At 35.7% G+C, this 26,805-nt stretch overlaps 1 protein-coding gene across 2 annotated transcripts in view; it reads right to left on the reverse strand.

The window, feature by feature from the left end:
• Positions 1–26,805, reverse strand: part of LOC136027044 (lethal(2) giant larvae protein-like) — a 275,839-nt gene that overhangs the window by 224,938 nt on the left and 24,096 nt on the right. For both annotated transcript variants that reach the window (XM_065703968.1, XM_065703966.1), the window contains exons 2-5: positions 24,028–24,122; positions 17,948–18,045; positions 13,112–13,196; positions 9,384–9,625 (exon numbers count right to left, since the gene is read on the reverse strand). In XM_065703968.1, the coding sequence (XP_065560040.1) occupies positions 9,384–9,625; positions 13,112–13,196; positions 17,948–18,045; positions 24,028–24,111 (509 nt within the window). In that variant the 5' untranslated portion in view covers positions 24,112–24,122. The remainder of the gene's footprint in view (positions 1–9,383; positions 9,626–13,111; positions 13,197–17,947; positions 18,046–24,027; positions 24,123–26,805) is intronic.

A 26,805-nucleotide genomic window follows, 5' to 3' on the forward strand; every position in this document is an offset into this window, starting at 1 on the left:
TCTCCAAAAAATAGGAAAGATCTTCTTACATTTTGTAGAAAAAATTATGCACACAATGTGAAAAAGATTATAGGTATATTTATACAGGTACATATAGGTATGTCGACATGTCGGTATATCGACATAGGTATATTGAGAAGACCGAACATCTTTATCCAGCAACACTTTTACGTTCGCGACAGGCCGAGGGGCGGACAAACAGTAACAGTCGACCAGTCGGTTGAGTCCCGAATATTTGAATCTTCTGAATACTATTTTGCTGCTGAATTTACAAGTTCAACTAGCTTCAACTTGACCATTTTATACCTACCTGCAAACTTCCATGCTGGTCATTTTGAAAAGCCTTACATTAGAGTATGGGGCCACTTTTCTTGTCTACTGTGATACCTTGGTATTGGCTGCTTTCACATATACGGGGACTTTCAGTGCAATATTACTGTACATTCATAATTAACAGATGTTGTTCATGTAACCCTCCTTCACTATCTTTCCCTAAATTTAAAAGACGATACCCTTACTTACATTCAAAAATAGGGTACCACTAGAAATATTGATCACTTTTTACAAACTTTGAGAGGTTATCTACTGATCATGCAGACTAAAATCATACAGCAAGTGATCATCTTAACTTGTCTTCTGAATCGTAGTTTTTTCTCTTTTCAGACTTTTTCTCAGTTTTTTCACTTCATAGCAGTTTTTTTTTCTCTTTTTTTATTAGAATGGGCAAAAAGAGACAGTGCAAAATAAGAAACAAGTGCAAGAAGTTTGTTATGAGCCTTCAAATAAAAATAAAAGCACCCTTTCCCCTCATTTTCCATGGTACTTCCAATCTGTCCACGCTTGAAATATAATATCCGAGTTAAACCAAGCAATGAGGCTCGCTAAAAGTATCAGTGTGCCAGTGAATAGGGTCCGTTAGGGATCAGATAAATTAGGCTAGGACAAGTCTCCTATGATTACGGCAACTAAATGGCGACCATAATTACGACAAAGCAAGTCGAGGGATTCAGTAAAACCAGCCAGGTTTTAAAGAACACTTTATTTAAGAACACGAAAAATTAGTGCCAGAATAAAGTTTATACTGGGCTTAGCGGGCGCCCCGAAATACTCTCGTAATATGTGGCGTTCGCTTATGCAGTGGACCCAGTTTCCAGAACTCCAACGTCCATATGCACATGCTTTCGAGTCGGAAGACCACACGGTGGAAAATGATTCGATCTTATTTTCAAGTGAAAAGTTGGAGCTCCTACTTCGGTAAATAACATTGCCGAATGTTCATCAACTACAAAAAAAGTAGTTGATTTCCCAGCTGAAGCTACACAAAGATCCCGGTATTATGGTATTATGGTGCCAAAGCGTTTTTGCACATATTAGTCATAAATAAAATCGCTAAAATAAGGAAAAATACAAACCAGCACTCTAGTTACCACCCTATGACAGTCCTTACTAAGCATCGGCACTGTTTCTGTTTTTGAGAAAAACAGAAACAGAAAAAAACAGTTAGAAAAAAAACAGAACAGAAACAGAAACAGGTCAAACAAAAACAGGTGACCTGTTTCTGTAATCTATTCTGTTTTTCGAAAAAACAGAAAACAGCTGTTTAAAAAAAAAAACAGCTGTTTTAACAGCTGTTTTCCTGTTTTTTCCTTACTTCTTCTATTTCTAATAGGAAAGAAAACATCTTCTTGTTAAATCCTTGTAGTCACATACAAAGATGAGCAACTTCGTGTAATTCAACACACTAGCGTATTTTTAGGGGGGGGCGAAATTTGTCATAAAACGTGTCCAATCGGGTGATACCAACGCTATATTCCTTTCAAGCTTAAATGTCATTTATAATTGGCAATTTACCCAAGTTGCTCTTAGACCGTTGCTTTAGCGGTAAACCATTGCTCAAAGCATATACCAACACTATATTCACCGCTTAAAGCACGGATGCTTTCAAGCTGAGGCTACTTAGACCGCTGCTTGCTAATATATACCAGACAGACACAGAGTCATCCCATCTAGCTTATGTCCACCGCTTAAGTTAGAGGCTATTTAAACCATCGCTATAGCGGTAACCCATTGCTCTAAGCAAATACCAACGCTCTATGGTTAGACCATTGCTCAAGTGGTAATAACCCTCCGCTACACACATACCAAGGTGTCTAGGTTCACCGCTTAAAGTACGGATGCCTTCAAGCCGTGGCTTGTTGGACCGCTGTTCTAGCGGTAACCCATTGCTCTAAGTAAATACCAACGCTATATTCCTCTTTTATATGGGATTTCATTGAGCCCATGTTTGCCGCTTAAAGCACGAATCCTTAAAGCCGTCAATGGTTAGACCGTTGCTCAAGCGGTAATAGCCATCCGCTACACATATACCAACAGTAGAGACATTGTCATAAGGGGTTCCCATCTAGCCCATGTCCACTGTATAGCGTTCAAGCTTCTCTCTCTTTCTCTATCTCTCTCTTTCGCTCAGATTTACCCCGCCGTGAATTAGCATGAGAGGTTGACTCTAGTTGAGCATTGTGGAGTGACATGCATGAGAGGAAAATTTTCAAGTAGTCAAGCCGTAGTCTACGGGTTGACTCTATTTCGGCATTGTCAAGGGACATGCATGCACGGAGAGGTGTAGCATAAATGGGAGACAGTCACAACGGCAATCAAAGGGGTAAAATTAACCTTGACTGGGTTGCCCACTTAATTGGACAATCTGTCTTAGCTTTTTTCTACAATTGGCCATGACTTTGACTTTTCCCACAACTATTCCCTTTTTGTTTAAATTCAAAAATCAACGGTATCATGGTATCATGCCCGCTAGATGTGCGTTTCGGTACGGTAGGTACGGGTAGGTATCATGCGTTTCGGTATCATGCCCGCTAGATAGCGCGGCATTTGAAAAAAAAACAGAAACGGAAAAAACAGAAAACAGATAAAAAAAAACAGAAACGGAAAAAAACAGATGGAAAAAAAACAGAACAGAAACAGAAACAGGTAAAACAAAAACAGGTAGCCTGTTTCTGTTTTCTGTTCTGTTTTTTGTAAAAACAGAAACAGAAACAGGCAGAAACAGGCAAGAAAAAACAGAAACAGAAACAGAAAACAGAAACAGTGCCGATGCATAGTCCTTACTACCCTCAGTAGGCTATTAGAAAGAAATTTTCCGCCCCAGTTGTTAGTAAAGAGTAACATTTCTTTTAGTAGTTGTGATTTTAGCCTAATATCCTACACTGATGAAGCTGCACGCTGAAACGATTCGTCAATTGGATATGGTGGTCTTGGTCATCAGTGAATGCACAGGAGACTCAGTTTCTAATGCATAACTTTCATTTCTCACCTGATGTGGTTGTTCATTATACCTCTGTTGAGGAAATCAGGATTTATTCAGGCACCACATTAAAGTATTTAGGTTCAGCATATTATTTGGACTTTGAAAACAAGCGAACGCTCATTACAAATCTAATCGTGTGTAATTTAAATTTATGCAAAGCGTAAGCAAACTTTGCGAAGCTAAAATGCAGTTGCGACCAGATGGGGCACGTTTGCAACATTTTGGCGCTTTTTGAAGCGGTTGCGCAACGAATTTTTCGAATCGGCGCGTTTTTTCAAGGGGAAAAATCGTTCTTTCGGCGGATTTTCAATAGTATAATGGAGCTTTCGGCACATTTTCACTTTTAGGCGGTGCAACTTTAAACCAATTAGCATCGCCACACTGGTTGCGACAAGCATATGTTGGCAAAATTATATACAGCAATATTATAATTCGCTACCGCAATTGCTCTACACCTCCAGTATGGTCATTATTGAGAGACAGATAAACAGAGAAAGTTACGGATTTTTTGGCAAATACCTAAAGTTTTTTGCGTTTGCCTGGCATACCAAATAATAGTGTTGACTTTCCTTGTTTTTCCGTCTAATTCGCTTATTATTTTGTAAAGCGGACTTTAAAAAATATTAGTAACATTATCATTTAAATTTAAATGCTAAAGTCTCACAACCTATAGAATAATAAAAATAAAAAGTTACAATGAACTGATCAATGGCTTATGACAAGCTCACAAATAACCACTATTTTAAAGAAACCTGAATATGACTGATTAAGAGTAAAATTTGTAAAAGATCTATTAATTTGATCACTTTTATTAGAGATAAATATGATGGCGTATACATAAATACGAATAATAAGCTTAAATTTAGCATAATTTCTGCCTAATAATAACATAATAACTAATTCGTCCATCTTGTTTAAACTAACCTACGGGGAGGAGAGACCCAGTCGAGAGTTGAGCTTTTGAATAGAAAATTATCAAAGAAGGTAGACAGAATTGGATCCTGGGGGGAGGAGAATCTGTTCAGAAAATTTCTAACATCACTTTATAACAAATACAATACATCAATATAACCAAACATTGTCCCTCTTTTTCAACTGATAACGTTGAAGCCCTAAAAATTGCTTTTAGACTTTAAAATTCGGGAACACAATACGAAGCCATAAATTTCACAATATTAAGTGGCAGAGACTTTGACAAGACTTCATCAACTATGTCTTTCTCGAAGATTAACTTACCCCCAAAATAATTGCATTAAAACTCCCCACAATATAAACAGGTTGTCAAATTTGATTTTTTGATCCCAAGTTTAGAGTTACCATTCAAGTTGGTAGACATAAGAACTTATTGATCTTACAGAAATTTCACATTTTCGCCTCTTAAGGTAAGTACATTAAGAAAAACTTTGTCCTAAGGAACGCAGGAACGCCTAAGAAAAAGTATGATGTCCAATGGGAAGGTAATATTCTTCTAGACTTAGATTATTATGTTGATGATTTGAGTGTCCTAGATAAAAATGTCAACCAAATACTTTAAGCTTGGACGTCTGAGGGTTCCAACCCTCACTTAGATTAAGGACTGCATATATACAACATAGGTAAACGACATAGGATAACATATGACACAACATAGGATAACATGTTAGTATCTGTATGTGTTAATGTGTGTTTGTTTATTTATTTCTAATCCGTCATACAATACATCAGTGTACAGAGACGGAGTATATACAAAAAAAAGAATATGAGAAAGAGAAGAAAAAGAGACATCACAACTATCAGAAAAATTTATAAAAGAACATCTATAAAGCACTGAACAACTCTTACATAGCTACAACTTTAAAAATCACTGTATAAGAAGGGGATACCATGGATGAAAACTGATGTTGCCATTGTGTTTCGAAATACGTTTTGACACAGCTATTGCTGGGTCGGCTATTTTATTATTCTATTTTATAATTCTAATCGGCTATTTTATTATTCTATTTTATAATTCTATTCAATCATAATTCAGAACCGCTTATGATTAATCTAAGGGAAGGTATGATGAATTTAGGGAGTTTCTACGTTCTATTGATATAGCTGGCCGGTTTCAGCATTGTTCCATGGATATGAAAACAGCATCTGAATTTACCATCATGTAGTAGTAGAGTTATTAAAAGCTTATTCCTAAGCATTATGGTAGAGAACATAAAAAAAAAACGTAAGAGCCTGTCATAAACTGTTTTGGACACAATACCCATGAAAAATAAACTTTCGAGAGGTTCTTTGCTGGTTAAGGATGATAGATCCTGGTATGCTTATAAGAGAGCAAGAAATGTTGCAGCAATGTCTCAGCTATAAGACACTGAATCATTTAAGTCATCTGTCATTTGCTCCCAGCAGAATTGTTCAAAGAGTAACTGGATGTATGTAAATAAAGACAACAATAATAAATCACCTTCATCTACAGTCTTCAGTAATACAATCACTCGTAATTCTGTTGATGATGATAAGAGGAAGTAAGCTATTCCTAATAGAACTGCTTATCACTTCTTGTATATTTTTCTGCCCAATTGCAGCCTAATTCCATGTTGGTAGCTTCTTTACTGGAAAATGAGTCACAGATTGGTGACTCACATGCTGCACCTGAACATGTACAAGACATTATGCGTGATTTTCTTGTTGATAAAGCCCCTAATATTGATGGCGTTTCAAATGGTATTATACATGAATTGACTTCTTGTTTGGCCACTCCTCTTGCTTTTCTTTCTAATCTTTGTTTAGATTCCGTTAGATACTCTGTCTGTATAGATAAAAGCAGTGACCGCTTCATAAAGGCTGATTAATGGCAGATTTCAATAATTATCACCCTATTTCAAGAACTGCGACTTTCTCAAGAACTACGGAAAGCAATTGTTTATCGAGTCAAAAATCATTTGGAAAAAAAAAACAGCGGCATACAGCTCAGCATGGTTTAGAAAAAATTGGTCTTGTAATAATCAGTTAATGGAAGTAATTAACGATTTTCAAAAGATGGCTGACTCAGCTCAAAAGTGTCATTGCCTTTACATTGATCTTTGTAAGGTATTTGATAAGGTTTCAATATCTCTGCTGTTGAAGAAATGTCCAAATTATGGGATTGAATACTGAAGTCTGGTTTGGATATCAAATTTTCTAACAGATAGGCCACAAAATATTGGGATTGGTTAAGTTTTATCTGAGGTGTGTAGTGTTTTGCATGACGTTCCGAAAAGGAAGTCGCTTGAGACCACTTCTATTTTATTCATTTATACATCCTTCCTAGTTGATGTGGTTCTTCTATGGGAAGATTTTATTAATCAGGGGAAATGTCATATTGTGAATTATTTAATGAATGGAGCTGCATACAAGATTCTCATTGGTGATGTGTTGTTACGTTCTGTTCATCCTACTGATCTTTTATGATAACCTAAAGTTTGATAGCTTTGTCACGCAGTTTGCTTTGCATCAAATGAATATTTGGGAGATTCAAGCAGCAAAGCTTGACGACACTGAACAAGAAAACGACAGGACCAGCTGTTTAATGCCACTTGTCTGCTCGGTATCCAAAAAGGATATTTGAGTCACAGCTCATTGAAAAAGTGCAAAGATGAGCATCTAAATTTGGTCTTAACTTGACATATTTACCATATGAGCGTGTGGTAAGTAGTTTGAGCCTATCATCTCTGTAATTCAGGAGGGATAAATTATATTTAGTCAACAAATTTTGATTTGCAAAAGGCGTCGATAACTTATCTAGTGGTGATTTCTTTCAGTTCGGCCATTATTCACCCACACGGCAGAAGTAATGAAAATTGTACCAGCAAAGGGTTTCAAGAAAGGTTGGACAGGATTCTTTAGTAAAACTATCCAGTAGATCATAAAACATGTTGCCTAGGCATTTTGTCTTAACAAATGACGATACAGCTTTCAAAAAAGGTTTGATTGGAACCTCTTTTTACAAAAGGCAATGAAACCATAATATTTACCATACGAAATATTTACCATATCTACCATATATAATATTTACAAAATGGAACCATAACATTTATAGTCTTAGTTCACCCATAAAGAGAGCTCTATGAAATTGTTCTCTTGTCCACCGCGAAATATTCGTCTGTTTTGCAATACGTTAAGCCGATAGATGTATTATTTATGTTACCAATCAATACCAAGATAACCAATTCTTGTTTATTATGTTTATTGTCCTTTTTTAGTAAAAGTGAGTTTTATATACTGTTATCAAAAATATTGTCGTTACTCTTGTAACAAGAAAGGCCTTTGGGACTGTAACTTCTATGGTTCTTTGGCTCACAATTAGAAGCGTTGTCTCTATTGTTGTTGTTGTTAGGTTGTAACGCGACAGGTCTTTGGGACTGATACATTTACGGTTTTGTTGCTTTGTTTTTCCATAATTTTTGTAACGAGATAAGTGCATGGCTTAGTCCGTTTTTGGTTTAAAATAAAATAAATGAAGATAAAGAGGTGATGTTAGGTAACAAGAAAATCGATCAAATGGATAGCTTCACTTACCAGGATAGCATTAATTGTAATGATGGTGAATATGGTGAAGATGCAAAAATACAATAGTGAAGGCATAGGGTGTTTGCTCACAGTTCAAAGAAAGCTTTAAAGAATAGGTTTCCAAACAAAGATTAGTATATTGGGATGCAAGGCAATAACAGTGGCGTCCATGGCCCTGAAACGTGGGCGCTTCGAAGGGTTGAGTAACCCATGCTAGATAGTTACCAAAGACACTGTCTTAATATCATTCTCAAAGCTCATTTGACCGAGCGAATTGAAAATAAGCTATACAAATAAACTTTAAGTTTCAATAAATAAGTTTTAGTACATAATTTTTTTTTTAAATTCAAGTTTAACAAATACAAGTTTAATAATAAGTTAATAAATTAAAAGTTTTAACAAATCTTAATAAATATGTTATAATAAAGTTTTCATAAATAATAAATAAGTTTGACGAAAAACAGATTCGATCCTATTTTCTAGGGCTATCGTGAAAGAACAATCAATATGGCTAGGTTATGTCTTATGGATGATAGATTGCCAAGAATATAACTATCCATATACGGTGAAACGGTAAGCATTTCGCCCCCAAATGGTAGGGGCAGATATCATTAGAAAGGACTAGAAGAAAGCTGGAATTTCAAGAGTGAAGCTTTGAACGAATTACGGTGCAGGAGAAGTGTGCTCAGCTTAGTTAACCTCGGTTAGTATGCTGCTGCAATCAGTTTTTAGTAGCAGTAGTGGTAGAAGTAGTATATTCGAATGTAAAATCTTAAATCTAAATATGTGAAAGTCCAAAAATACTTTCTGTATCCCTTTTATTTATCTATTGTTTTTATGGATCCTTACTCGAGACACCATACCCATTCTTAATATTTTATTGAGTCTTAAGTTTGTAGATTAACGAGAATACAAGTATTCTATCAAAAGAAAGCTAATACCGGCAAAACTGTACTATTGAATACTGGATTGATTTTCGGCCGCAAATTCAGTAATCATAATAAACCATAATGTTTCTTTAAATGGGGACTTAGGGGAAGATTCATTAAATTCTTCAAATTCAAATCTAATTAAAAATAACCCAAAACAACATTTTACTAAACCAATAGACAATAGTAGTAAACCCGTTACAAAAAGGCCTTTCAAGCTAGCTGACAAAAAGCAAGATTAGCTTTGAAATCTTGCATTTAATTATTTATTTTGTTTGAATAAATTTTATTGTCACACATCATTTTATTTATCAGTCGTGGTTGAACTTCGTTGAAGTAAGGATGCTAGGGTTGTTTTAAAACGTTTTTAAAAATATTTTTAATTTTAAAGTTCGCATTTTAATGCAAGTTTTTACATATATATTTTTCTTTTTGTTGGTTTTGTGTTGAAGACGGTCCTCAGACATAGGGTCGAAATATTCACTGAATTGAACTCTACTGTCTTAAAAAAATTTCTTATTGCTTCTAAGTTGTGTTTGTTATGGAGAGGCAGTGTGGTCTTCGTCGCTATTTAAATGGCAATTGTTGTCTCAACTGAATATGAATGTGCAATTTACCTTTGAAGAACCGTGTCCAGGCGTATCACCTTGTCTTCAAGCTTAAAAGAGTGAAGATCAAGCTGATAGACATTGCCGGCCTCTGTACCGAAATATAACACTGTGCCTGCAGTGTTGATGGCGCAAGCCGATATCTTCTTGACGTTCTTTTCGAGCTCATATGTTTGTACTTGTTCAAGATTATGGCCGTTTACTTCCCATAAATGAATTGCATTGTCATCACAAACGGATAATAGACGTCCCTGTAATAAAATGAAAGGATGCTAAAAATATTTCAAGCCAAAGTATTTCTACTAAAAGGTGAGGTAAATATATACATGATTCTAATCGTGCTTTGTTCTTTCTAAATGTAATTATTATTGCACTTTCCAAATGCACCCCCCCCCCCCCCAAATCGGTCTATGTACGCATACAGCCTTATTTAATTTATTTCTCTGTCGTTTTCTATACGTTAATGCTTTGTTTGCTTCGTGAATGGGTTCCTTGACTTGTCAAAAGTATTTGACCAGTATCTGATCATAAAAGATTTTCATATAGCCTGTATTGCATATCGAATATCATTTTAAAATTATTTATGGGTGCAAAGAGACATGCTGCATACACAGTAAGAATTTTGTTGTCTAAGTGTTTGTTTTTAGCTTTGCTGACCATCAGGAGGGGGAGGGGTGGTATATTTACGAGTGAAACGATTATTATATTTGGAAAGAGCATATAAAGGTGTCTTCATCTTCCCCCTATATCAGCAAAGGATTCATGTATATATTCACCAAAGGCGGGTTTGAGCCTAATTTGCGCAACTGCGGCGACATCCTCTCTCAAATGGGAAGTAAATTCCACTTCTCTGTTTTTACTGATATTTACTAATTAAATTTTTCAAATTTATCTGATTAAAAGTGATGTTTGTCGTAAATGCCATTGAGAAGATTTAGTATGATTAGGATATAGCCTGTTAGCTCCATCCCACATCCATCCAAAATCCAGCAGTAAGCCAGCCCTGCTCTTTAACTTGTAATCTTTCTAATAGAGGTATTACTGCAACCAAAATTAGGGGTAAAATAAGCAACTCTAATCATATTGACCGGATATGTCTTAAATACGGCCAAAATACATACACAGAAAGGATTAATATAGGACAATTCTTTGTCCTAAGATAGGATTAATATAGGAAAATTCTTTCTCCTACGGCCATTGACTGGCGATCACGACTCAGTGACACTACCTCTAAAGACCCTTAAAGCTCCGTATTCAGGCCACCCCACATCCAACATGGAGCAGGACACGAGTTTTGCCGATTATCGTTCTGAAAACCCGTTTTCAGGTCTTTCAGATCCCGTGTTCAACCATGCTATTCTAGCCCGTTCAAACTATGAAGAGCCTGTGCTCAACACGGTGACAACGCTTTAAAACTTCACTGGGCTGAAAACGGAGAGCCTGAAAACAGTATTTGGTTAAAGTCGCTTAAAACATGGTTTTCGAACCCGACATCTGAATAAAACTCTATATACTTGAATTTCCTAGGAATTTTAGCCACGATGTGTTGTAGTATAGCCACACTTTAGTTATAGTCATAGAGGTAGTGACTGGAGCATTATCTAACTTTTTTATTTCTGCAGGGGGTGGGACTCGATTCCATTTTCGTTTTTTCGCACCGAAAATTTTTGGCGATCAATAAAAAAATATCTGTAAACCTAGAGTAATATACGTCGCCAAAATCCTTTGGCGTTACAAAAGACGAAATAAAACTGGATATATATCCGCCCAATTAGCGCTTTATCAACATATTCACTACCACCACTACGATCTTGAGCAATCAGTTTGGGATTTCAAGAAACTGATCTTTGTACTTCTAAAAATAAATTCAAGGTAGCTTTTAGGCTCATGGTGGGCATAAAAGTCGTGAGAGGGACTACTGAGTCCGTGCTCCCTGCCGAAGGTACTTCAAAAACGTGGCCTAAGGCGGATAATCTAAAACAACCCTAAAATTTCGAACTGCGTCCCTTGCAAAACAATCAATTTAAGATCAAAAATAAGACATGAAAAAATATTTATCAATATCTTTTTTGAAAATTCTCAGACATTAGCAATCTTCGCAATGATTTTTAATATCTAGTATATAATTTGGACAACTTTAGTGTTTTGCAATAAATTTTAAATTTATTTTACTATAATTACTAAAAATATATAGACATGTTTTGTATTTTATGTTGAGTGTTTGCACACTCAATCCCCCTCCCAACCTAAAAGTAATTTTCCCTATGCAGGCTATGGGCTCTTGCTAGTGTTTGACAGTGTCTTTCATAGAGAGTTCTTAGCAACAAAATTGCCGATCCCTATTAATCCAATTGACTTCAGAAATATTCCATCTTCTAGTGGTACACAGTGTGTTACTACATTAAAAAGAAAAATAAATAAGATGACAATACAAAGATGAGTAAACACTTTCGACACTTTAATAGCACAAATATCTAAGATTCGGACATTCTAAAGTCTATTTTGCTACTTATATTTCAATAAATAAGAGGAAAATGGAGAATTGAGGCAGGAGCAAATTCCATCCCCCCTCCCAAAACAGCACCCTGACTTGAGGGGATATTTACTCCCTGAAATTACGGCACTAATGTACAATGTCAATGAAATCAAATCAGTTTTTTTCTTGTTATTTGGTGCTCAAATCTTCCAACTTCCGAGAGGCAGAAAAAAAGTGATTTTTTTTTCCGAGTCTATTGATAAAGGTTTGGAAAAAATCGACGTGTTTCATGGGAACTATTTTCTGCGAAATTTTCTACGGCCATTAAAGGTTTTCTGATCATATTTTCTACTGTTTTTCTTTTAGATTAAAAAAAAAAAATTGAAGAAAAAAATTCAATACATCCTGAATTTAACTCAGAATCTATATATAACCCTAATATTTCGAAGGGTATATTTTGCTTTCTCTTAGTGTCCTATTCTTCTTCCTCTTTAACATTTCGTTGCATTTTTTTCCAATAGCTTCTTTTTCTGTTTTCTGTGATGACAAAATAACTTTAGTGGTATTCTAGAAAAGTGGCAAACATACTAAGAAAGTATTCATAAAAGAAACTTTCTGGAGAAAGTTTTTTTTAGAGTAAAAAGCTTTTATTCTATATTTTAACAAAAACACAAATTTCAAGAAAACGTTTCAAATTATCATGGCATCAGATCAAGAGGAGTGATACAACTGTTTACCATTTCACGACCTTTTCTTTACTCTCGATCAGTCTTAATTGGACTTCCAATAGCAGATGTTTAACTTAAATTTGAAAAAATTACTAGCCTTTTAATTTTTTTAATCTTTTTTTTTCCTTTCTATGCATTTTTCGGAATCAGTACGGCATCAACAGCACAAAGGTCCACCCCAATGTTCCACAACATTTTTTCAGGGAAAAGACGTCCAAATAGAACAACAAATATTTTTGACATTCTTTGTCGACTTTCCGGGGGAGAGGGCGGGGCCTTCAGGTTAACCTCATGAGGGGGCTGATGTATATATATATATTGTTGCTTCTATTCCTTTTCTCGTTACAAGTCTATGTTATTGCCATAGAAAATTTCATATTTTGAGACATATTTCATACTATCATCGTCATTGTCATAAATAAAAAATTCTGACATTTCTAGCGTTTTGTTTGCCATTTAAATATATAGTATCTAAATATCCGCTGTCATTAGCTATCATCTGAGAATAATTGCAAAAAAAACTTAATAAATACCTGTCCAGGAAGAAATAAAAGTTTCAAAATTGTTACGTCTGATGAGCTGTGATTTCCGTAAAATTCGACACCTGGCTTCCCAAATCTGAAAAAATGATTGTACGGCATTAGAATAACAGAAAATAAGGTTAATAATTTCGTACTTAGAATTTCTTCATTTTTCAAAGCAAAAATTCAAAAGCAATCAGAATATAATAAGTAACAGATAAAGAGAACTCAGATATATTTCTATGTTGTAATAATGAAATGAAAATAGCTGACTTGAGTGCCTCTTCAGAAAATAGAAATAATATATATGGAAAACGGAAAGATGTGCTGGTTTTACTATGGAAACTAATACTTGTTGAAGACACTTGTTTCTGTGGCACCTACTTAGTATTATAGAGTGTTTTCTTCAATAGCTGGCTAGCAAAGATAACTTCACTTTCCATTTGATATTTCCTTCCATATGATATTGTGCCAACCTTTAACATTATAGGCAGGAATGCAATTTTCTATGGGGTAGGGGGGCAACTGCCCCCTTCGGACCAACCCCAGACCTCAGTTTAAACCCCCCTCCTCTGCCCAGCTTAAATTTAGTTTCTGAAATAAATCTTGGCAAAATTAAGATAAGCTCGCATAATTCAAGTATCCAGAAAAAAAGGGCAATTTTTTAGTATATCTTTGTCTTTATGATAATATATGACACATTTTTTTAGTTTTTACAGTCATTTTCACTTGATCTGGAAAAATTGGCTCCAACTTTGCCCCCCACTCTCCCCCCACCACCAAGGTTTTGATGAAGTTACGCCACTGATTATAGGGTGTTGTTCATGAACTCCCTAGCATAGCAGTTTTTGCTTTTAATCTGATTTTTGTTACTATGGGAGAGCTGATATAACAGAAAGTATTACTGGTTAGTTGTTTTAGGGTCAAATTTAAATAATCAGACTCCGGGCATCAAAAAGGCATATAAACTTGGCTTTAAAACTCAGGGCTATGTCTTCCCAATGACGTATAAAAGAAGATATTCCGTTACATTATCAAAATACTTATGACTTGAAACTTAAAATGATGCCTCATTCAGATAATAGCTAGAAGATACTAAAGAAATCTCCTTTAATCCTAAGTGGCAACAATTCCCGAAGGAGAAGAAGCATAACAGCCTACATATTTCTGGTTCCCTTATATTGTAAATCAAAATACGTATGAAATAAACGACGTTTTTTTTGAAAACCTTGCACCTATAAATGAGATCTATTTACTAATACTAGATTATTGAGATTAGTTGACTATGACAATGGAAGTGTGATCAATCTTCAGATTACATGCTTTGTCAATCGATTTTTATTATTTGGTCTTATAAGCCAGCTTTGCTTTCCAGTGGGTATGCATGCCGTTAAGACACAGTTTGTCGTGAATAACCCCAGTATGAAATTTTTTATCAACTGGATGCTGCAAAGTAGAATTACCACCAAGTTATTCTAATAGATGGAAGATGACAGTGAAATTTTGTGAAAAGTATTCGCTCTGAAGTTCCACGTGTTAGTATTTGTTTAAGATAATTAGGTATTGACGAACAAAAAAATTGCATGTAATGATGCTCCAGTTTACACGGACTTAGTATAAACATTTTGTACTATGATTTTTTTGCAAATTCTCTAGATAAAAAGTTCTGCATTAATTGTGTTTAATTAATTAATTGTGATAGTAATTAGTTAACATTACTATCCAAAAATAATTAACTATGATGTTTCTTTTAACTCTTAGTTGAATTAGATTATATTTTACAACAATAGAAAATAATGAAGGTAGTAGTTAAATTATAAAGCACTGCTTTAATATTTGGCTAGACTTCTATTGCCAAAGTTACCAACAAATTTCCCATGAAACCCAAAAACTAGAACAGGTTAGTTATGAGTACACAGAAAATACTAGAACACAGGAAAGAGCTTAATAGCAAACTGGGTTTGCTTTCTCGGTTTGGGAAAAAGCTATTGCAAAAAGTGAAAGAGATCCAGAGCAGCTAAAAATATTAAAGTACAAATTACTCGTATTTTTATTTAAATAACTAAAAATTGATCATAGCTATCTTAAAGCAAACACCACAAATTTAACAGGAAAGTGCGAAGCAAAGTAATTGGGCAAATTATATTACAGCGTGGCGCAAGTCACGATACATTCGTGTATGACTATGATTTCCACAGTAATAAAGGGAATTTTATTAATTAGATTCCATGGTTAGACTATTCCAAATGGGTATCTAGCACCAAAAACCCGAAAAATGCAACATTAGGCTAAAATTTCTCCGGGTGAGACAATAAAATGATAGAGACTTCAACATAACCCCCACAAGTCGTTATAAAGACGAAATATTCTAAGATAATCTCGAGGACCCTGGGAGTTTACTGCTACCCCTATCCCATTATGTACAATTATGTTATTTTCAGTTGGGTTTACTATAAACTTAAACGTACTATTCTCGATACAATATCAACCAAATTAACAAAAAGAAAAGAAAAAACCTATTATGATAATTGAGTTAATAATCAAGCAACTCCTTACTAAAGTATCCCTATGCTCTAAGCACCGACATAGCCAGATGGACTTCTAGGGCTTAGGACCCCTCTCATAAAACGAAGAAGATTATAAGTAACTGCCTACATACATTCTATGTAATTTTCCTCTAAAATGTATGGTAAACAATTTTTTACATTTGCGAAAGCTTTTTCAAACGTTCTGTCAAAAGATGTCTCTCTTCAAAAATTTATTTACGAAGTTTGTTTAAAATGGGGTAGACCTTTTTTCCTTCCCGTAATGCCGGAAGAGCCTTGCGTGAAAAACATAATGATGTACTTATCTATTGCAGATCAACTTTACTGTTGTTATTTGCTGAGCGGAATAATGAGAAAAATAAAGGTAATCTAGACCTCTTCCCTGGTGGACTGCAAACAAGTATACTTTTGTTATTGCGATCAGCCTCATATTTGTAGTTGGTTGCTTTAAACCTTTAAAGACCAATGTTGAAGGAGGTGAAACATAAATGTAAAAAATTTGCTTTTTCCCTGACTTCCAAAAGCATTTCCATGTTTAGAGCAGTTCGAGACTTAGTTTCTTTAAATTGGCTCAGTATAGAATTATTTGCAAGCTCCCTGTGCCAATTTGCTTACACCCATGTTCATGCAACACCCTTGGAAAACAGCCGATATTGAGTTATAAGAGGCAGACAATAGAATGTCAAAATCCATAGATTAACTCATTACCAAAAAGTCAAAGGGAAAGCTGTATTGAAGCTCAAGCATGGTTTGATAGGCAATTTGCTAAGTCCGCCAAGGGGGATTTCCACAAGGGAAGTCAGCGAAAGCAGCTTTTTCACAAGTTTACCGATAAAATTAAGAATGGGGAAATATTATTAATAGACAGAGTAAATTTCCTCTATAGATTAAAGGAGTATAGCCACTTTCATGAAGTTACTTTTAAAAAAACGGGCTAATATTAATTCTAAATTTTACTAAGGGTCTATTAGAAACCTCTATCTTATAAATTTGAATATGATAAAATTTTAAAAGATTTACTCAAAAAAAGCATAAATTATGCAGTCATATTGGTGTGAATTGAGATGTCTCAATAGTTTACAAAAAAATATTTTGTCATCGTCTTTTACGTCCTTATTTTTTCGGTCACCTCCACTAAAGTCATTCTTTTATTATGTATTTGGGCAAAATGTCACTGTTTCTTTTCTGTCACTGCAAAAAGTTTCAGTTTTCTTCTTTTTTTTGGCACTTCATCGGATAAAGCCATCGTTCTTGTCTATTATTTTCAATGTTAATTTTTGTCATCAAGTAATATCACAATATTTTTGGCTACACTGGAAAGATTACTATTACTTTTATACCTAATCATCTTGTCTGGTGTGGTTGTATACCCTCGGAGGAGAGTTTACCAAAAAATTCCATCGATGGAAGATAGCAGCAGTTGGAGATTGTATAGATGGAGGAACAAACCCCTGAAGGTTTAACCGCAATGGTGGCATATAAGAGCGATACAACTTTTAATAATACATTTTATTGCCACTGCACCAACGCATGAATTTATTACGACACTATATTGACAATAATAATTGCCACTCTGTCAAATGACAGACAAAACCAGTAAAACGATTTGTGATGGCACTTTTGACGGGGGCATAGAAAAAAGATGATAAAATGGTTATGTGTCAAAGTTTTGAAGAACATTGATAGGTGATTTTCATGGAGAATGAAATCCCCTGAAATAAGTAAACATTTTAAAGTAAAAGTGAAAAAAGAGAGATTACATGAAACTATTTCTTCGGAATTGGAAAAAAGCCAGTATATTAAATTAACATAACCTATGTAGTTAAGATTAACGTATGTAATTTGATTAGCGATTCGATACGTCCAACTTCACAAAATAAGGTCATTTTTAGAACCCAATTTTTTGTTGTGTTTCTATCAGTGTTGATAGTTGCCTGGGGGCACATTTCCGTATCTGATTCCTCCCGTGCGATATCAACATAACTTTTGTTTTAATAAATTCACACCGGTGTCTGTTAAAATTACATAGACGCGTTCCCAAGCAGATTCAAATAATCATCTTCTAAGAACTTCCGTTTTTGTATTTTTTTAGTTGAATAAAGAAGAAAAGTTGAAGTTCTAAGAACTTCCAAGGATTCATTGAAAACAAGGGGAGAGCCACGGCTCCTTTGCCCCCAATCCTCCATAGCTAGATGGCGCAAGGTAATAAGATTTTCCAATGCACTTAAATAAAGAGAAGAAATAGGAGCAAAATAAAATCAAAATTATAATATCTAATTTTCTCTTAGCCATCTTTACTTACATTTTTACAACACCAGACTTGGTGGCTATTGCCATAAGCCGAAGAATTGGATCCCATGCCAGCGCCACTGGTTTATTTGGAAACCCATGCTGTAATGTCTACAAACAAAAAGATTTTATCAACATACTGTAATTAAGTTTACAAGATCAATAATTTATGCTGCAACTCCAAAGATTTCTCATACGAATTACAACACATCAAGACATATGGAATAACCCATTATGGCAGTAACATTATGTTTATCGTATGGACCCAAATAAACAAAAACAGCTCCTCAACAGGAATATAAATTTTTTTTTATTCGATTTAAGAAATTTAAAAACTTTAATAAACCTTCTAGACCCCTGCTCCCCAAGTGACCTCGGCTGTATTACAACGACTACGACAATTCAATTAAGTAATAGCCAGACAACAGGAAAATTAATTTCTAACCATGAAAAAATCCATCTTTGATAGTCTTTATAATGTGGATATAGCCACGCCTAGAAGAAATGGGGACTGTGGAACAAACCTGCGAAGGCCTTTTCATCTGAGCACTAGTGATCCTTGGCGTAAATATAGCAAATAGACTGATACTACTTTATACCCTGTTTTGGCCTCAGATGACTTAATCCTGCAATGAGTTTTTGAAGAAGAAAATTTTCAGATTTCCCCAATAAAATGAGCCAAGTTTTTAGAACAATGTCGACGGCCCGAATATAAGGAGAACTATAAGAAAAAGAACGAAAATATCGAGCCTCACGTAACTCATTTTATAACAGCAAATCTTCGAGTTACAAGTCATAAGTTCTCAGAATTAACTGAAATTAAATTTTTCTCCGGTTTTTCAACATTATTTTTATAATTTCATAAAAGAAAAAAAAACATTGAATTTATTTTACAGGGTTTGTCCAGAAAGTAATAGGACTGATTTTCTCCAGCTACGACTGTATTTCGGTGCTTGCGCACGCCGACTGGATTCAGCAGAGGGCATTCCTAGCTACCGAATGAGAGGCTGGTCAGTTGTCTCCGAGCACCTGCAGTCATGACAGGCATTTTTGCGTGACGTGTTTCTGTAAGTGATGCAAGCCGAGAATGCAGCGTTCGTTAGAGCAGAGGCACGCGATTAAATTCTGGGTGAAACTCGGTAAATCTGCGACAGAGACGTTTGATATGATCAAGCAGGCTTACCCAGATGTTGCTTTAGTAAAAAGTGGTGTGTTTCGGTGGCACCATGCCTTTATAACGTAATCACAAGTGAGGAGTCCTGGATAAAGGAGCCCAAGACAAAGAGGCAATCTTCCGAGTGGCACTCATCGGCATCTCCTTGCCCAGAAAGGCAAGAATGAGCAAATCCAAAGTGAAAACGATGCTCATTGTCTTTTTTGACATCAAAGGCATCGTCCACCATGAATTCGTTCCACCTGGACAAACCGTCAACGCCAGGTTTTATGTGAAAGTGCTCAATAGACTCAAATGAACGGTCAATCAGGTCCGACAAGACATCGCAGCCGACTGGAAGTTGCACCACGACAACGTCCCGACTCACACTGCCTTTCTCGAGGGAACAGCTACCTGACCAAGGCCAGCATCTCAACGCTTCTGCAGCCACCCTACAGACCAGATATGCCCCCCCCCCGACTCTTTTTGTTCCCTAGCCTGAAAAAAGTAAAACAGTTCAAAATAGGGATGATACCTTTTTATTGACAGTGAATAGATATAAAATTATTTAACTGGATATTTCGAACACATATACAGTGTTCGTCATCAGCAGTAAAACTCATCAGCAGTAAAACCAGTTTTACTGCTGATGATGAACACTCTATATGTGTTCGAAATATCCAGTTAAATAATTTTATATCTATTCACTGTCAATAAAAAGGTATCATCCCTATTTTGAACTGTTTTACTTTCGTCATGGAAAGGCAGTGTGGTCTTCGAAGTTATCTAAGCCTGAAAAGGCCGATTAAAGACAATAATTTTGAGGCGAAAGAGGGGATCAGTGGCATGCATCGCGGCTCTCAAGGCTATTCCGGATAATGCCTTCAATGCTTGGAAATCATGCTGGCAGCGCTGCATCGACAACGAAAGAGCCTATTTTGAAGGTTTTAAAGAATTATAACGATTGGCTCTACAAGTATATTTAAATCGACTCAGTTCTATTACGTTCCGGACAAATCCTTCAATAGATGTCGTGCTTAGAAACTTTGGGTTGGCTAGCTTTCCACTGTTTTAAAAATAACCAAGCTAGACAGAGGTGGACCAAGCTAGAAAAGACTAAAAGGGAGAAAGGCTAGAGGCTTTTCTGCATACTTCTATTTAAATCAAAAATAGCAAAGCTGTTGTGAGAAAGGTTTCTATTAGGGAGCGCTATTTCAAAGGTGTATTCCAACTTTCTAATATAATCGGATGGTTTTAACGCATCAAAAGAGAGAATGATTTTACCAATGAAACGCTTTTCATTGGACACACTAAAGTATCAAGAACAGAACAAACAAAGTTTAACTATTATCCTAAGTTGTAATGTGCTTTTGCTTTCCAATTAGCTAAAATTCCAGCCGACATAATTGCATTAATGTAGAAGCTTACATAGTAGGCTACAAGATATTATAAGATAAGATAAAGTGTATTTAGAGCTAAAAACGACCATGAACGCAAAAAAAGTACAAATAACAGAAACATACATTAGCGACTTCTACTCTTCCAAATTCCTTTCACAAAAGAAACACATAAATGAAACACTTTATTTCATCAACATACTAATATTTCCTACCTACTAAGCTGAAAGAAACTAGCGAAAAAACGGGTTGTTCTCGAATTTTAGACAGCGTAAATTTGAGTAAGTGGCGCATAATACACAAGTACCAAAAATCCTTCCCCCTACGGAAAAAAAACTGAATAAAAAATGGCAATCCAACAAAATGAAGCGATCAAGGGATTTTCAACTCGCATAGCCTATATACAGCGTCTTGTTAGAAAGTAAAAAAGGTACCCTCAGGTAAATGAACAAGCTGTTAAGTCTAGTGACTCACTAACTAGAATATAAGCCGGAATAGGGATATATTCCTATTAAAATAGCTTCTTAGAGGAGGGGGAGGTGAAATGCGTCTCCTGAAAACATTAGTTCCAAACAATGTATAACGAACAAGGCCCCAAATAAATAAAAATTACCTTTTATGCGAGAATCGAGGTTGATATTTTTCCGAAATTTGGATACTATGAAGGAGTTCCAGTATGCAAGAATTTGGGGGGAGGGGCAAGGACTTTTTTCAGCTTATGCATGAAGATACAAGAGATATATTTTCTGAGGTCTAGACGAAAAAATTTAGTTTCTTCAATCTTTCCAATGAAAATACCAGAAAAGGCATTTTTCCTAATTGACAGACCCCAAGAAATTCCACAAAACCAATTAGAAGGTAAAGTCTGAGAAGGAGACAGCATAGTTTCAGCTTTATTAGTCATGATCTTAATAAGTCATTTTAATTTTAGTTTTTTTTTTCTTCTAGGAAGCGAATATAACCAAAAAAAGCCGAATTTGATCTCGAATGCAAAATTTAGGTCCTAATCTGAACAATCTAGGGTACGGATTGTCCTCGGGCGACGATAGAGGAATGCCCTACAGATATGTAGGGTACCTCCATGGTAGGCACGGATCAAGGGGGGACCTTGTCCCTGGGGTCCATAATAGAAACTAGGGCGCCTTCACCCGGGGCTGTAAATACAGGTGGAGAAGGAAGAAAGCCTTTCATATGTACACTCAACGGGGCCCAATGGCGTGTGCTCACGTCCCTTGAGTTACAAACCTTCCCCCAGTAATGGGTTAAATTGCATGGCGATACAGAACACCATCGTGGGAGGACCCTTTATAGGAGGACAACTGCGGCAGGGCGTAAGATCCAGATCTATTCACAGCGGCCTCTTTAAAGGGCTACCTCGACCCTTTCGGGATACCTGCAAGTCTGGGGAGTCCCTTCCCCAAGCAAGATCCAGATCTATAGACAACGGCCTCTTTAAAGGGCTACCTAGACCCTTTTGGGATACCTGCAAGACTGGGGAGTCTACAGCAAGGTCCCCAGTGGGGACCTTGCAGTAAACTCTATTCCCACTTGAGGAGTGGCTTGAGTTGAGGAGTTCTTGAGTTGCTAGTGTTAGTTACTGATTCTACAATATCTCTTCCCCTCGTTTGGTGTATATATAGGAATGATTTTACATTTTGTATTTTTCCTTCTTTACTATGCTTGAAACGATAGCAAAAGAAATTTAAAAAATCTTCGATAGCTCCACTCCTCCAAGATACTATGTATGTTGTTTGTATTACTTTTCATCCTCACTGGACGTTTCCAAAAGGTCACGTTCACTGAACGTGTCCCTATTGGTCGGTCTACGCTTGAAACTCGTCACCTTTTGCAGAGTCATCTGCAGAAACGGATCTCTTTAGCGTATAGCCGTGTTGTAGCTTATAAGCTTCAGTTTGATCGGCGGATTTTGGCCCAGCTGTACAATGCAATGGCACTACCCCATTATCTGTATTTAAGTCCCTTTTGGAGGATATTCCAAAAGGAAGATAAGGAAGACCAATCACGGTCTACATATTATAAATATACAAAGTACCTCTCACGGCTTCCACCATGGCCAAGTAACCGTATTGTGACAAGTCGGTAGGGGATTACCGACCCTAATGAAGCGATCATAGACCAGATCGCCAGATATATAAATCTAATATTGTTATTCATCCTTGGGCAATTATTTTGAGGCAATAGTTTTCGTTTTTTGTAGTTAGATATCCATTTGTTCAATAGTTCTCTTGTGTTTGTGTATTCTTTTGTAGTGTGTTTTTCGCTTTTTTATCTTATACTCCATCTGTTTCTTTTGATGGGAAATAAATACATACATACATGTATGCATTTCGATTATTTGCCTGAAGGCCAGGCATAGAGATTTCTCATATCCGAATTTTTTTTCTAATTTCCCCTACCCCACCATCCTATACTCTCAAGCCTAGGCCAATTGCATTCTATGGAATTGCATATCCTCATCCTACCATTCCCCAGTTTGCACTGTTAAAGAAAAATAATGTTCGAAAATTACACGAATCAGCCAAATTATTAATTACTTTTGTTTTACGATATTATCTGATGATTTCACAGAAAGGATGTGGGAATTAACAGAATATAAAATTTGCTTTTTGTCAGGTATGAAATCTCAACGATACTGTCTGGACGTCCTTCCTCTAGAAACGTTAGCTGCTTCAAATAGCAGTTAATTAATTAGCTGTTAAGCTGTTAATTAAATACCAATTTTTCAAGGGAAAAGGAGTTGTAAAAGCCATAATGCTTGTAAAAATAAATATTTTGACTTAGCAAGTTCGTAATTTCTTTTAGCATTTCTTGTGTCAAGAATCGAAACGGATTAGCAACAACAAGGGCTAAGAGCTCATATGACACTTGTGACGAGGTCAAAAGAGGCAAGGAGCATTACCTGAAGTGCGCAAAAAAGAATGAACTATACGAAAAATCAAGCACACTATCGCGGGGGGGGATTTTTTGGAGGGGGCAGAGTATTGTATATACAACTTTAGTAGCTTCCATAGAATGGGTAGTTTAGAAGTTCCAGTTACTGGTATGTTAACTCCTTTTGGTAAATGGCTGTTTCACGGCAGAGAGTGGCTCTTTGTTGCGGTAGAATCTCTTCTGTGACTTAAACAAAGAAAAAAAGGCAAAGCAGTGTACTCTCCATATTGAAATGCAATTTTTCATGAAATCATCAAGGCTTGGGACCGTAAACTTCCAGGTTAGTATTTTAGACCATGGAAACTTGACAAAACAGTTCCATCCAAAATTGATGTTTTGCACCAAAAAATGCCAGAAAATGGCTGCAGCCCCTTTCACAATCAATAATGGTAAGCAACGCTATCAACAATTAAAATAGCTGGGATTGTCTTAATAAACTGACACCCAATATGATTTTTCTTTTTTTTTAATATCATTAACTTTTACAAAAAAAACTAATAGTCATCATTCATTAGCCAAAAATAGCCATTAGTCGTAATCTTAATATATAGATGGCAAATGGCAAACACTAAAATAAAGAGAAAAAAATACCTGTTGACACTGGAACAGCTCCTTTTGAATTTTCACCCTCTCAGCAGAGGGTTGAGATCCTTTGGCCCTAATAAACTTCAACATGATTCATGGGACTGAAAAAAAAAGCTGTATAAAGACATGAGAACACTGACAAGTTTAAGCGCTGAGACATGAAACAAGTTTTAGCGGCACTTGCTTGGTTTCTCCTGCTCATGTGCATCATCTGGTTAGAAGCCTCATAAACATTATTAAAGCTTAAACTAATATAATTTAAACAATCTTTGGAAACAAAGGAAAAATAGCCAAAATAAATTGGTAAAACTAATACCTTCAGTATAAAATGTTATCAGGGAGAAATGGGCTATAGAAGGAAAGTGACTATTGGGAATGTGTCCTTAAAATGTATTGCGGTTTTAAAATTTTCTCACTAGCTCCTGTATTCAACTATTTTAGTAGGGTTATTTTCAAAGTCCTTCCTCTTCTAACCCAAAGCAAATTTCACTGCGAGCTTCTGGGAATACCGCCTATAAAGATAATAAACACTCCTGTAATTTTAGACAGGATTTCCACATATATACTTTGGGCGACAAGGATAAGTAGTCTAAACGGATCCCCAGACAAAGTGTGGTATCGAAAAATCGGGAGAAAGCTAAATAAAATCATTATGTAAACTTTTCAACTTTATATTGTCGTACCCATGTGATAAGGGGACAAGGCAGAATATTTATATGTTAGTACAGGTAAACAAGCATCGTTCTTTGTCTCAGGGTCATAAAACCCTAAGCCAAAAGCTCAAAGCAGTTGAAAGACCTTTGCTAGAAGTAATAGCGATGAAGGTCCTACGAACTTGAAAGTCATTCGGTCTCTTATTGCATGGATGGTGCAATATTATGAACATGTAAAAAAAAATGGTGTTTAGGGTTTTGAAAAGGGGTGCCCACTTTCAGAAATCCCGTACATCAGATGACCGGTGCCAAGCGTAAAGAAAGTATGTGAAATGTAGCGAAAATTGCGCCGAACGTGACAGATTTCTGCAGTGCATGTGGCGTTCTGCACCAGGTAGCAGAAAGTAGGTACCCCCTCAAGTTTTCAGTACTGGCTTTTTCTTTCTTTTTTTTTTCTCTCGGTCATTTTTTTTTTTAGTTTTTCAGGGTCGAAATTTTCTGTCATATGTCAAGCTTAAAATATTAGCTTCTTGTTTAATACATTATAATAAATGCTGTGATTTAATGCATAATCAGTAGAAAAGGCTAATATTCCACTCGAAAATCTTCGGATTTAAAAAGATAATAATTTCATCCTACAATTTTTAAATCCAACAAGCACAACAAATGCATAATCAGGTAGCCATGTGTGCTTGAGAAGGAGGCAAAGAATCTAGTCACTCCTCCGATGTAATTGTACGATGCCCAGCATTTTTTTCTACTTCTCAGACCTTTTTTGTCTGCTGTCTTGACAGTTTTATTCTTTTTTTAGTAACCATGATATTGAACCAAAATTTTGGCCGTACTGTATATTTTTTAAGGCCTTCTTTTTGGAACAACGCAATTTTAAGGGAAAAAAAATCATACTGTGTCGATAGTACGCATCCTTTGAATTTTGACAAAATTATTTCCCTTGAAAGTTGCATAAATGTTCACTTCGTAGTTTGATAGTTTTTATTCATCTAAGACATAAAATGAAAGGCCATACAGGTCAATGGTAACTACGTCAGCCACAGAATTCTTTTTACATTGGAGCTCTTTGATCACAAAAAAAGTATGATGACGCAAGATGACTGCTACATTTAAATCACGTAAATACAATCATGTGGTATAATCCTCACTTCTCTGTGTTTTTTTCCCCAATTTTCAAAGAACAGACTTTGCTATGCTCCACACCAGTACACAAAAGTGGGCCAAGAAGATATGATATTATTCAAAGATTCACTTAGAAGATCACCCCCATGACAATTAGGGGCAATTTGGGACCTCTCCCACACCCACAGACAATGATTTGATACCACCATCCAGCTAAATTGGGGCTAAATTTCCTTTTGATATTACATTAACAGATATGCACAGGTCCAGCCTTACTGAAAAGGATTCGCATTTCAAGTAGCTCGTCTTTATTTGTCATAGCATTAACAACAACAAAACAAAAAATAATAATATCACAAGGCTATCGAAGTTTGTAAATAAAAGTAATGCTAATCCCCCTCCTCCCGAACACTCTAAAAGGTTTGAGAGCCATTTGCGATTCTTTGAAAACAATATATATTTTGAACAGTTTGGTTTTTATTTAGAAAAAATCATTTATAAAAAATCACCACAATAATCAAGATGAATGGAAAGAAACAGTGAAAATAAACTTATTATTTGATGTAGAATGATGTCAATTCCTGGAAATCTCTGGAATGTTGGATCGATTTCAAAAATATAATTATGAAAAAGGAAATACTTACTACATATATACGTTTTAAGTAAAGCACGAATGATGATATGGTCTTTAGAAAGTTTAGGGCGCTGTAGTCCTGCTCCTGTTTGCGATAATTTCAGTTCGTTTTAAGCCCGGCTGGATTATTTATTTGAATTTAGGTTCCTTTTAGGATTCAATAATTCATCGATAGCGCTATCTGTTATCTTTACGTTTGACGATATTTTTTTTCGTTTTGAGTTTCATTTATTCATCGATCAATTAGAAAAACATTTTCACAGTATAGGTTTTTCAAAGAAAAGTAAAGAGCAACATTAAAGCACAAAAGAGCAGAAATAAAGTCAAATAGTTTTCAAAGCGTAAAACTAGCACAAAACACCA

The sequence above is a fragment of the Artemia franciscana genome, chromosome 5 (genome assembly GCF_032884065.1).
Source record: "Artemia franciscana chromosome 5, ASM3288406v1, whole genome shotgun sequence".
NCBI classification, from domain to species: domain Eukaryota; kingdom Metazoa; phylum Arthropoda; class Branchiopoda; order Anostraca; family Artemiidae; genus Artemia; species Artemia franciscana.